This window comes from Apodemus sylvaticus, chromosome 22 (assembly GCF_947179515.1).
Source record: "Apodemus sylvaticus chromosome 22, mApoSyl1.1, whole genome shotgun sequence".
Classification (NCBI taxonomy): domain Eukaryota; kingdom Metazoa; phylum Chordata; class Mammalia; order Rodentia; family Muridae; genus Apodemus; species Apodemus sylvaticus.
The window spans coordinates 46,341,337-46,354,995 of record NC_067493.1 but is presented as its reverse complement, the minus strand read 5'-3'; the positions used below and the strand labels follow the sequence as shown (position 1 = coordinate 46,354,995).

The 13,659-nt window shown below is 46.2% G+C and overlaps 1 protein-coding gene across 2 annotated transcripts in view; it reads right to left on the bottom strand.

Annotated features, from left to right (window-relative positions):
- Nucleotides 1–1,426: 1,426 nt before the first annotated feature.
- The window catches only part of Anapc5 (anaphase promoting complex subunit 5), a 31,964-nt gene continuing 19,731 nt past the window's right edge, over nucleotides 1,427–13,659 (bottom strand). For both annotated transcript variants that reach the window (XM_052169169.1, XM_052169170.1), the window contains exons 12-17: nucleotides 9,739–9,813; nucleotides 7,485–7,606; nucleotides 5,803–5,910; nucleotides 5,579–5,726; nucleotides 1,988–2,150; nucleotides 1,427–1,719 (exon numbers count right to left, since the gene is read on the bottom strand). In XM_052169169.1, the coding sequence (XP_052025129.1) occupies nucleotides 1,508–1,719; nucleotides 1,988–2,150; nucleotides 5,579–5,726; nucleotides 5,803–5,910; nucleotides 7,485–7,606; nucleotides 9,739–9,813 (828 nt within the window). In that variant the 3' untranslated portion in view covers nucleotides 1,427–1,507. The remainder of the gene's footprint in view (nucleotides 1,720–1,987; nucleotides 2,151–5,578; nucleotides 5,727–5,802; nucleotides 5,911–7,484; nucleotides 7,607–9,738; nucleotides 9,814–13,659) is intronic.

Here is a 13,659-nt window from a genome sequence, read left to right as displayed (position 1 = left end):
TCGCATAGCCACACACAAGGACTGGCTCAGAGTGGCAGCAGGGGAAGCTCAGAAGGAAACTGAAGTGAAGGGAGAGCATGAGGGGGGGCTGGGGACGGTGGGGGGCTGGGGACGGTGGGGGAGGGCTGGGCACCATAGCTCAGAGCACTTACCAGGTATGTGGTATGTACAAGGCCCTACGTTGGATCCTTAGCACTGGAATAAAACAAACAGAACCCGCAGCAAAGCAGTGACCCTTCCTATCAGGGGTGTGACTGGCATTGTGTCCCGACATGTGGACAACTATGTAGTCAATTTTCTTCCATCTTTTATATGGGTGCAGGGGATGGGACTTGGGAGGTCTAATCGGTGTGATAACCTGATTTTTTTTTTAAAAAAAAAAATGCAATTTTGTGGGCTCCTGTGCCTGTATACACATTTTGGGAGAGGGGAGGCAGAGATAGAAGCTAGGTGTCCTCTGTCACCCTCCACTTGACTGAGTCTCTGGAGCGGCTGATTCTGCTACCCCTGCTAGGCTGCTTGCCTGAGCAATCCCACCACTGCCGCCTGACCACTGGGGGAGCAGTCAGCAGACATGTCTCCCCTCACTTTTATGTGAAATCTGGAAATCCAAACTTGGGTCCCCAACTTGCCATTTCCCCGGCTCTCAAATCTTATTGTTTGTTTGTTTGTTTTTCGAGACAGGGTTTCTCTGTGTAGCCCTGGCTGTCCTGGAACTCACTCTGTACACCAGGCTGGCCTAAACTCAGAAATCAGCCTGCCTCTGCCTCCCAAGTGCTGGAATTAAAGGTGTGTGCCACCACTGCCCGGCTCAAATCTTATTATCTCATTCATTCATTCATTAATTATATGTAAGTACACTGTAACTGTCTTAAGACACACCAGAAGAGGGTGTCAGATCTCATTACAGATGGCTGTGAGCCATCATGTGGTTGCTGGGATTTAAACTCAGGACCTTCAGAAGAGCAGTCAGTGCTCTTACCTGCTAAGCCATCTCTCCGGCCCCAAATCTTATTTTTTGAAAGAGGGATCTCACTGTATAGCCTTACACTCTCTATGGAGATTAGGCTGGCCTTGAAGAGAGCAGCCTGTCTCTACCTCCCAAGCGCTGGGAGTAAAGGCCTGAGCCACCAATCCCCTGTAAGCAGATTTAAGAGGATACACAGGTTTTATTTTTAAATAATTTAGTTTCATTTTATGTACATTGGTGTTTTGACTGCTCTATGTCTGTGTGAGGGTGTCAGAGTCCCTGGAACAGGAGTAACAGACAATTGTGAGTTGCCATGAGGGTGCTAGGAATTGAACCCCAGTCCTTTGGAAGAACAGTTAGTGCTCTTAACTGCTGAGCCATCTCTCCAGCCCCTAGATACATAATTCTTAACAAAGATACTGACAATTCAACCCAGAAAAAAAAACACCTCAGACAAACTGATCAGAACAGTTTACTGACAAGATAGCATGCAGTGACCCACCACTTAAGGACATGACATCGAGCGGGGAGGCTTGTCTAGAGATGGTTAATCAAGGGCACCCCGTGGGCGGGCAACTCCTGGTGCAGCTGCCTGAAGATCATGGCACAATGGTTCCTCTCCTGGGTCTTGCCAAGGGCGTGGTACAGCCTGGCCTGGAAGTAAGCGACATCCCTGATGCGCTCTCTACAGTCGACTTTTGCAAAGTAGCTTTTGGCTTCACTGAGGTTCTGAATGGCAGCTTCCAGAGCTGGCGATGGTGGTGGGGGAGGGAAAGCAACATTAAACATGCAGTTTTCAAAATCTGCTATTCAGCAGATACCATATATCAGATATTCTTATATTCTCCACTCTTTAAAATATGAAGGAGAAAAAAAGCCCACCATACTATAAAAGCTTTGTCTCACTTCTTTTTGTTTTAAAAATTAAAACTACAACTTAGATTGCTAGGGCTGGTGAGCTCACCAGCAGGCAAATCCAATGACAGGCAGGCCTGACACTCTCCAGGAAGCTCCTACCTTCTGCTTTCTTCACTGGGTCATAGGAGGCTGCTGAAGCCACTTGGCACTTGGACACTAAGAACATGGCACGACCTTTGTCCAGGATAGCCCCATCAGCTAGGATGGGCTCAATAGCCATGTGGAGAAGGGTTAAGGCCTGCTCTGGGATTCCAAGGATGAGCTAAAAAAGAAACAGCAGATCATTATATGCACACATTGTATGCACTCATTACAAAAATGGGCTTGTGTTCTGGGTATTTTCTCCATGGCACAGGCTATCCCCCCCTGAACAACACATTCGCAGAGAATACATGCACAAGGCAGTATGATTTCAAGAGATGCAGGAGAAAGTGGTCATTTGTAGTATGAAAAGCTTTGTCTTATATTGTTTTATTTGGGTTTGTTTTATTTATGCCAAGTTCTTACGATTATAGTCTAGGCTGAACTGTAACTCACTATGTAGCCTAGGCTAGCCTTATATGTGCAGCAGTTCTCCAACCTCTATCTCTCAAGTGATGAGACTACAGGCATGCACCACGCAGCCCCAGCTTTAATGTTTTATCTTTACAGGCGTGGCGGTGAAAGCCTATGGTGACTCACTTCCCAACTCCATCCTCGACACCTCGGGAAGAGAGAACTAGAGCAATTTGAGCATTCCTGAGAAGGACTTGGTGGTGATGCAGACCCAAACCCAGTGCCTTGAAGGCTAAGGCAGGAGTGCCCATACTTGAGGGCGCTCAATTCTATTCTATGGAATAACATATGCATCATACATAATGTGGCCCTATGGATATAAGAACAAATATACGAGCAGTGAAAGAGAATTCGGAGTCCGGAATCAAGCCACACACCTAGCACAAACTGGCTTTCTCAGAGGTGCCAACATTATTTAGCAGGAGACAAGGTCTCTTTGTCTGTCTTTGATACGGGTTTCTCTGTGTAGCCCTGGCAGTCCTGAAACTCACCCCGGTTAGCCTTGAACTCAAGAGACTTGCCTGCCTCTTGCCTCCCAAGTGCTGGCTTGAAAGAAGTCTTTTCAATAAAAGTCAATAAATAGTGCTGGGGTGACTGATCTGACAAAGGAAACAATGCAGTGTATATAGAATACATAAAAACCGACTCAGAATAATTCAAAGCCCTGGGCTGGAACAACGGCTGAAGCCGCAGTGTCTGCCAAGCTAGCATGAGGACTGAGTTTGATCCGTAGAGCCCCTCCTAAATTCCTGTGTCTAATCCCAACACTGAGGAGGCAGAACTGGGCTTACTGGCTGCCCGCCCACCTGACTGGGTGAGCTCTGGGTTCAGTGTGATACTCAGCCTCAAGAAATGAGCCAGGCAGTGGTGGCACATGCCTTTAATCCCAGCACTTGGGAGAAAAGAGCAGGCGGATTTCTGAGTTCGAAGCCAGCCCGGTCTACAGAGTGACTTTCAGGACAGCCAGGGCTACACAGAGAAACCCTGTCTCAAAAACCAAACCAAAAAGAAATAAGGTAGAGAACAATGAACAATTAAAGAAGACACCTCCACAAACAGACACATAAGTGCACAAGCACACAGCATATATGCACACACAGAAACACTCCACACACATGTGCACAAGCATGGAGATCAGTTTAAAGCCATCCTGGGCCACATAAGGCCCTGTTTAAAAACAAACCAACCAAACTAAAACTCTCATTATGCCAACATCAAAATTACACACAGCCACACCAGCTTTGGTGATGAATACCTGTTATCTTGGCACTAACAACTCCAAGTTTGAGGCTAGCCTGGTCTAGTTAGTCCCCAGCTAGCCCATGGTACACAGGAAGAGCCTGTCTCAAAGTGGGATGGAGGAAGCCAGGTTTTGTGACACAAATAACTTATAACCCTAACATTTAGGACACAGAGGCAAGATCCCAAGTTTAGTCCAGCCTGGGCTACATAACCAGATCCTATATAAAAAACAAACAACAGAACAATAAAAATTATAAATGATGAAAGAGGGCTAGCTGGAGCGATGGCTCAGGCATGAAGAGGTTATAAAGAACCAAGTTTAGTTCCCAGCGCACAGCCCAGGTCCAAGTGACCCAAACCCTCTTCTGAACTAAGCGCACTGCATTCACATGCACGTACTCACATAAACAAACAATGATGCTTGAAATCACTGGTTCCCAGAGCCCAGAGGACTAAAACCAAGATGAGCTACCACTTACACACATACAGCACAGTAATGAAAACTGCAAAATCCCAGAGAGCTGGCAAATTCTTGAGACAATTCTGGTAATGTATTAACACATTATTACTCAGAACGCAAAAATAACAAGTCCACTATGTACCATTTAGCACCATTTATGCCAAAAATAGTTAAGCAGTTCCTAAAAGAAATTAAAATTATCCTATGATTCAACAATTCCATTCTTAGATGGCTAAGAAAACCTGAAAACAGGTATTCAGATAGAAATGTGTATATGAAGAAGCTGAGAAGACGGCTCAGAGGATCAGTGACTGCCACCCAAGGTCAGAGGCTCATACCCCCAGAACCACACACAAGGCCAGAGGCTCACACCCTAGAACCAAACACAAGGCCAGAGGCTCACACCCCAGAACCACACACAAGACCAGAGGCTCACACCCCAGAACCACACACAAGACCAGAGGCTCACACCCCAGAACCACACACAAGGCCAGAGGCTCACACCCCAGAACCACACCCAAGGCCAGAGGCTCATACCCCAGAACCACACACAAAGCCAGAGGCTCACACCCCCAGAACCATACACAAGGCCAGAGGCACACACCCCACAACCACACAGAAGGCCTATAAGGGGTGGTGGCGGCCTGTAATTTCAGCACTTGGGAAGCAGATGTGGAGATGGTTCAGTTGTTAAAGTCCCTACCACGCAGACCAGAGCTCAGTGTGATTCCCAAGCAAGCACATGAAGAGCTGGACATAGTGACATGAGCCCGTGATCCCTGCGATGGGATAGCGAGAGTCACGGGGATCTCGGGGATCTCTAGGGCTCAATGGTTAGAATGCTTAGCCAGTCTGGCCTAAATGACAAGCACATGTCCCAGGAGAGACTGTATGTGTGGGGACCTGTGTATGTGTGTATAAATATATGTACGTACACACACACTCACACACACACACAGAAACTCAAAATAAGGTGGACAGTCTCCAAGGAATGACAGGGAAGGCTGACTTTGGCCCCCATATGCACGCATGCACCCCATAAACATACACACCCTCACCCAACAGTACACGCATGCACCCCATAAACATACACACCCTCACCCAACAGTACACGCATGCACCCCATAAACATAGACACCCTCACCCCACAGTACACACATGCACCCCATAAACACACACTCTCACCCCACAGTACACGCATGCACCCCATAAACACACTCTCACCCCACAGTACACGCATGCACCCCATAAACACACACTCTCACCCCACAGTACACGCATGCACCCCATAAACATACACACCCTCACCCCACAGTACACACATGCACCCCATAAACACACACCCTCACCCCACAGTACACACATGCACCCCATAAACATACACACCCTCACCCCACAGGCCCCTACAGGAAAAAAAACCCACACTGGCTTACCTGGGCATAAGCCAAGTTGAGCACGGTTTCAGAGGCCAAGTACTGCAATCGGTATTCTTTGGAGAGGGCCAGAGCTTCCAGGAGCACAGGCATTGCAATGGTCGGGGAGGAAGAGCGCCAGTACAGCTCTGCCACTGACAGGAGGACGCTGGGCAGACAGGAGAGCCGGCTGAGGAGACCTGCCTTCCCGCCCCTGGGGGGAGGGCGCCTGAGACACTGCTTACCTAATGACCATTTCTGTGTTCTTTAACTTCTGACAGTACGTCAGCAGCTTCTGCAGAAGTTTGTGGGCCTCTGTCATTTGGTTCTGAGCTTGCAGTACAACTGCTTTTCTGAAACAATCAAAACAATCAGCAATGGTTACACAGAGGTCTGCAAGAGTTTCAACTGTAACCATCTGGAATCAAGGATCTATCTCCTCAGCAGGACTGCTTATTTGTAAAGGAGAGAAAAAGAAAAAGAAAAAGACAAGAAGGAAGAGGAAAAGGAGAAGGAAGAGGAAGAGACAGAAATCGAAATGCAGTGGCAGCTGCCACCACCAGGTGTGATCCCAGCACTGGGGCTGTGGGGACAGAGGATCAGTTCAAAGGTATCCTCAGCTATACACCAAAGTTGAGGCCAGCCTGAGCTACAATCAGCGCATGGCCATGTGTGTGCACGTAAGAAAAGTCTAGCTGGGTGGGTAAGAAGGCTCAACAGGCAAATGCGCTCACCTCCAAGCCTGGTGACCTGAGTTCAATCCCTAGGACTTACACAACAGAAAAAAATTACTAAGTCGTGAAACTTGTTCTTTGATCTCCACATGTGTACTATGCAACATACATGCTTACACTGCTACACACACAAAATAAAATATAGTGAAAAATTGCTAAAATCTTAGGTTTTAGCTATCAGAATCTCAGTTACTATCTCTAGAAGATACTTATTTTATTAATTTAATTACCTGCCTTCTGTTGTTAATTGTTCATGTGTGACAGGGACAGCCGTGGCTGTCCTGGAACTCACTATGTAAACCAGGCTGTCCTGGAACTCACAGGGATCTGCCTGCCTCTGCCTCTCTAGTGCTGGGATTTAAAGCATTTGCTACTACACATAGCTACTGATTATCTATTTTCTTATTTCCTAAATAGAAAAACAACAATAAATCACACCCTTGACTTTTTCAACTAAAGCCGAACGTAAATTATTAATTAATACACAAACAAAAGTACAGCAAATATAAAACTATTAAAAATTATTTTGGCTGAGTTTAAGGGCTACATGGTCTACAGAATGAGTTTCAAGACAGCCAGGGCTACACAGAGAAACCCTATTTTGAAAAAGAAAACGGAAAAAAAAAATCTATATATATGAGAAGCGGCTCAGTAGTTAAAAGCCCCTGTTGCTCAGTCCCAGGCATACACAGCAGCTTACCACCATCTGGAACTCCAGTTTCAAAAGATCTCAGGTCCTCTTCTGACCTCCACTAGCACTAGGCACTCACATGATACGCATACATACATTGAGGCAAAACACCAACACACAGGAAATAAAGTTAACTCCTTAGGGTTAAGGCCCTGACACTAGGTGTGCTGCACCGAGCGTGGCTGCCCAAGCACACACACGGCTGGCCAGCAGCACAGCGCCTGCGGTCCAAGCACAGAGACGGAGAAGGGTCTGCAGGAGCCCGAGGCCTGCGGGCCGGACACGAGCAGGGGTGAACAAACAACAGTGATGGCACCTGAGGCTGTCCTCTGACCTCTGACCTCTGACCGGCACACATGGGCAGTGGCACCTGGTCAAGGGCACACACACCATACACAAGAGAGCTTGTCTGGCCTCAGACTGCCTGCCTATCAGTTTCTCCTGAGTGCTGGGATGAAAACAAGTGTTTCGTTCTGTGGTGACGGCTTTCCAGGTTTCTTACCTGTATACACCTTCTATGCCATTAAGTGCTGTGATTCCTGTAACAAGTGAATCCGCCAAATGGAATTTGCCATCATTCATTGCTCTGTCAAACTGTATTTTTTGATCACACAGCATCCATAACTAAAGAAAAATTAAATACAAAAAGAACCCACATTATTGTTACAAATATCCTTACAATTCACATACATGTATTGAAGATTGTTTATTGATTTAATGTTACAAACAACTTTTAAAAAGCAAAGAGAAGCCCACATTTAGTGGTGGCAAATATTTATAATTCTAGCACTTGGGAAACTGAGGCAGGAGGATCCAGGGTTGAAGGTCACTGTGAAGAACAAACGCAAAACAGCTCCATGCCCACCTTTCAACTCACTGTGCTTTACCTGATAACCTTGGATTCTCCTGTCATTCTTGTCAAATCCCATTTCCCCCATTTTCCATATAAGCACTCAATTTGTTGCCTGTCATTCCCATTTCCCAAACGTTTTTTTTTGTTAGATTTGTTTTATATGTGTTCACCATTGCTGTCTTCAGACACACCAGAAGAGGGCATCAGAACCCATTAGATGGTTGTGAGCCACCATGTGGTTGTGGGGAACTGAACTCAGGACCTCTGGAAGAGCAGAGCAGACAGTGCTCTTAACCACTGAGCCATCTCTCCAGGCCCCCGAACTTTTCTTTTCTTCTTTTTCTTTTTCTTTTTTTGGCTTTTCAAGACAGAGTTTCTCCGTAGACCAGGCTAGCCTCGAACTCAGAAATATGCCTGTCTCTGCCTCCCAAGCGCTGGGATTAAATGCCTTTAATGTGCTACCACTGCCCAGCCCCCCCCAAACTTTTCTAACACTCACCCTCAAACGATATACAGGATGAAGCTGGGTTTGGTTTCTAATTTTGAGACAGGGTCTCAGGTATTGCAGACTAGCCTCAAATGTTCCATATAGTCCAGCATGAGTTTGAACTTTCAAAAGATTTATTTTTGCTGGGCAATGGTGTACCCAACACTTGGTAGACAGTCAGGTGGAAGTATGTCTGTGTGTGGGGTACTGAGGACTGAACTCAGGACCTGTGGATGTTCACTGAGCTTATATCCCCAGTTATGAGTCTGAACTTTTGATCATCCATCTTCTATATTGGGATTATAGGCATCTGCCACCACATTTACGTGGTGCTAGGGACGGAACTCAAGCTTTATGCTTGTTGGGCAGGCACTCTACCCACTGAACACACCCCTAGCCTGAGCCCGTTGGGCTTGCTTATTATTTGAGACAGGGTCTCTGAATCCCTGGCTGGCATGGAACTCACTAGGCATACCAGGCTGGTCTCGAACTCAGAGATCCGCCTGTCTCTGCCTCCCATTAAAAGTGTGAAAAAGCCAGGTGTGGTGGCGCACGCCTGTAATCCCAGCACTTGGGAGGCAGAGGCAGGCGGATCTCTGAGTTCGAGACCAGCCTGGTCTACAGAGTGAGTTCCAGGACAGCCAGGGCTATACAGAGAAACCCTGTCTCAAAAAAACAAACAAACAAAAAACAACAACAACAACAAAAAGGGTGAGAAAATATATCTAGTCCCTCCTGGTTTTGTTGTTTTAATTTATGTGTTTGTATGTGGATAGTAACATGTGGTTGCAGGTGTCTGCAGAGTACTGAAAGGAAATCAAATCCCCTGGAGCTATGGTTACAGGTGACCGTGAGCTAGCTGACAGGAATGCTGGAACCCAAACTCAGGTCCTGTGAAGGACAGTGTATGCGGTTAACCATCATCTCCCCAGCCCCATGTGCCATGTCTGTAAGCTTAGTACAGATAAACAGCATCACGTGAATGCAGCCTTTCCACCCCTCTTCTGCAGTGCTAGAAACGGAACTAGGGCTTTGTGGATGCTTGACGGGTACTGTAACATTAAACCACATATCCAGACCATCAGCTTCCTTTGTAGCTTAATGTTTTTCTAAGGGAATAATTTGAAATGTTCCACTTTAGAGCTAGGGATGTATCGCAAATGGGACAATGTTGTGCAGGGTGGCTGAGGCCTGGGTTGGTTTCACCCTGAGCACGTTAGTTAGCACAGGCATGGCAGCACGGGACTGTAATCCCAGCCCTGGGAGGGCGGGCAAAGCATTAGAAGTTCAGTGTCATCCTCAGTCAGTCTGGAGCTAGCTTGTGATACATTTGACCATGTTGTAAGAAATCCTACTTTACATTGGATAAAAGCATTCTTTTCAGAAATAGATCCACCAGCATGAGAAGGCGGTTACCTGGGCGTGCTGACTGTTGGGTGGAAATCGCTCCTTCAAGTGCTTTAATACTTCACCAGCAGCAGCGAAACAGCCCTAGAATGGAAAGGCATGATCTGGTTGGCATACCACTTGATACACCTGCTCAGACACCCCGGTGGGTCACAAGTGACCTACCTACCTATTCTTTGTTAGTGAGTTAGGAGACAACAGGCACAGAGAACTGAATGATCCAGTGAGGTATCTTTTTTCATGTTAAAATATGAACTTTAATTACAACAACTGTCTTATGAAAATAGTTTTTATCAACTTCTGCACTCAATTTGGCCAGATATACACAGTCATGATATTCACATGTATGTATACACGTATACACGATGAACCACAGAACAGAAACACTCTAGAAAAAAAAAGTTTTTTCAAGACAGGGTTTCTCTGTGTAGCCCTGGCTGTCCTGGAACTCTGCCTCCCAATTGCTGAGATTACAGGCGTACGCCACCACCTCCCGGCAAAGCTAAAGTCTCATTATAACATGACTGGCCTAGAAGGCAAGGCATGGCTAAGCCTGGCCAGGAACACCCTGTTCCTCCTGCCTCCACCTCCCCGGCGCTGAGACTACAGGTGCATGCTGCCGTGCCTGTCTGAAAAACTGTTCTCAATTATACAGAGAAGCAAAGTTCTTCCTAGGAGGAAAAAAAAAAATTAAGACAAAATACAGCAGATCTGGTGCAACTTCAGCATTTGGGGGCAGAGACGAGACAACAGTTCTCAGTTCCAAGTCGGTCTATTCTACCTGGTGAGCTCCTGGGCAGCCAGGATCATAAACTTACACAGTAATACTCATCAAAACAAAACAAAACAATGCAGTTACTTGTAATCCTCCCAAAGAGAATCTCTGATTTGTTTGACACAACTTCTAAGTCTCGTTAATGCTCATAAATATAAAAATATAGAGGTTCCAAAAATAGCTATAATCTATTACTTTTTTGCAAAATATGTGCAACAGTGTAACTGCATGATTAAAATTCTATCAATTGTGGAGTTTTCTTTTTGTTTTTTGACAGGATCTCACTATGTAACCCTGGTTGGTCTGGAACTCAGTATGGAGGCTGGCCTTAATCTTAACAGAAAGCTTCCTGTATCTGTCAACCTCTCGCCCTCATAAGTGCTGGGATTAAAGGTGTGTTCCAATCCCAGCACTTGAAAGGCAGAGGCAGGCGGATTTCTGAGTTCGAGACCAGTCTGGTCTACAGAGTGAGTTCCAAGACAGCCAGGGCTATACAGAGAAATCCTGTCTCCAAAAACCAAAAAAAAAGGTGTGTTCCATCTCTTCAGGCAAAATAAATTTTTGAGTGATTTAATATTTCCAATAATATAACTATATTAGCATACTTTATTAGGTAGAAAAACTGATATATCAAAATAACCTGTCAGGCAGTCAGGAGGCAGATCTGGCTGTTTCTAGTTAATTCCACTTTGTAAATGTACTGACTATTGGGGGAAGGAATACAGCTCTGTATACATATATGCCCTGTTGTTTCCACATAGGCAGAGAAATGAAAGGTAGTTTTTAGATCTTGAAAACTTTTGCCTAATTTACTGGCTGAAACTATTTCACTGTCTTGGTTTATTCAGTGTGTGTACCCCCACATTTGTGTAGCTAGAGGACAATGGTGGGGGAGGGAGGAACCAGTCCCTCCCTCCAGCACGTGAGCTCCCAGGTGGTCAGGCTTGGCACCAAGGCCTTTACCCATCACACTGACCCATTGTCTTAAATTTAATTTCAACATGACTGAGTTTCTCTTTTCTGTTTTGACATCCATGTTCTTCTGTAACTCCACTCGTGCCTTTCTTCAGACAGGTATTGTGAGGTGCTATCTTTTTAGCTAAGGCTTTTCTTTTTTAATATATAATTTATTTTATGTCCATTGGTATTTTTTTCCTACATGCATGTCTGTGTGAAGGTGTCAGAAGCCCTGGAATTGGAGTTGTAGACAGGCGTGAGCTTCCAGGTAGGTGTTGGGAACTGAACCCAGATCCTCTGGAAGAACAGCCAGTATTCTTAACCTCTGAGCTACCTCTCCAGTCTCTTAGTTAAGGCTTTTCAATTTGCTCTAATCATTCCACCATGTGTGAACTATGCAGAACAACTGCACAACTAAGCTTTTTTTTCTTTTTTCTTTCTTTCTTTTTTTTTTTTTTGGTTTTTTGGATTTTTTTTTTTTTTCCCGAGACAGGGTTTCTCTGTATAACCCTGGCTGTCCTGGAACTCACTCTGTACACCAGGCTGGCCTCGAACTCAGAAATCCGCCTGCCTCTGCCTCCCAGAGTGTTGGGATTACAGGCGTGCGCCACCACTGCCCGGCTCAACTAAACTTTTATTTGAAGCAAAAATACTGAACTAGAACAGCAGGTGATCATTTTGTTTCTGTAAGTTTTACAGGTCAATCCTGCCCACTGTCTTCATGTCTGTCAGAGAGCCAGGGCGGTACTGAGATGGGCTGTCTAAACTTCAGACCAAGTAAAGAGAACTTTGTACACACTGCAGTCAATTCCCCTTTTAACAATATCTGTGGCACCTACAACTCCTGAGGCTTAGAAGAGAACAGGACAGGATGAGCGTTGGCCAGTCAGGAAAAGAAAGGGGCTGACAACCGTTGAGAAAGGGCTTGGTATGTCCTCCAGAGTTATGAATTTAATCCCAAGAAAATTAAATAAAAAACTGGTCATGGTAGTGTGTGTGAGCTTATAATCCCAGAACTAGAGACACAAAGAGGCAGATCCTCAGGACCTGCTGTCCCAGGCCAGTGAGAAACCCTGTCTCAAAAGACAATGTAGACAGCACCTGCGGGCCGATAGCCATGGCGCCCTCTGGCCTCAAAGCTGCCCTAGAACTTTGCCGCCCTACCTTTACCTTGTATATAGGATTGTGCTGACATTTCTTTAGCGTCTATCTTCCCTCCTGATACCACAGTTACGTGGCACATTTGGTAAAGAGTTTGAGCTGTGGGACACGGGGAGACACACACACACACACACACACACACACACACACACACAGCCGGGGAGGAGGGAACACAACATGAAGCTCCAGGGCCAAGAGGGAGGAAAAACAAGAGTAACATGTCAGACTCCTAGAAGACAGCAGAGAGCAAGCACAGACACTCTCAGAGCACAGGACAGCAGCCAATGGGGAAACACAGGTCCCCTCAGAGCCCAACCTTCCTGTGTTCACAGAAAGAACTGAAGATGACAGGAAGATCTTTACTGTATAGATGGGGTGGGTCTACACCTACAAGGATGGAGACTACAGGGTGAGGGGAAATACTGTTGAGGAGGGAGACTGGCTTAGCCCGAAGCTTATTCTGTGAGGCGAAGGCTCAGAGTCCCCAGATCTCTCTTCTGGGAGACCTTGAGTTAAGGGGACTCTGAGGCAGCATCAGGACTTTAGCTTCCTATAAAGAGAACTGTGTATAATTATGTGGGGCGAAAGTCAAGGTCACGCCCAATCTCCACTGTCCTTTGGGGTCAACTGGTCATGAGCGGAGACAGAACTGACATGTCTGGTGGATGGACACTTAAATCCCCGGGGCCTCAGATTCTTGTTCCATGGAACAGGAATGAAACTCTGAGATCGTGAGGCTCCCTGGGGACTCTGCGCCGTAGCACACACGGAGCACCAAGCACAGGCCTGGCGGAGACACAAGGAGAACAGCGTCCTTCCGTTATCACGGCTCCACCTGACTATCAAACTCCTCCAGACACACACACATATCTCTGCTGCATTAAATTTCCATCTCTCCTTTAGTTCACTGTTTGTTTTTTTGTTTTTGTGACAGGGTTTCTCCCACCAGGATAACCTTGGCTGTCTGGGAACTCAACTCACTATGTAGACCAGGCTGGCCTCCTGTGCAGCACCATGGTCACAAGCTCATGTTCCCT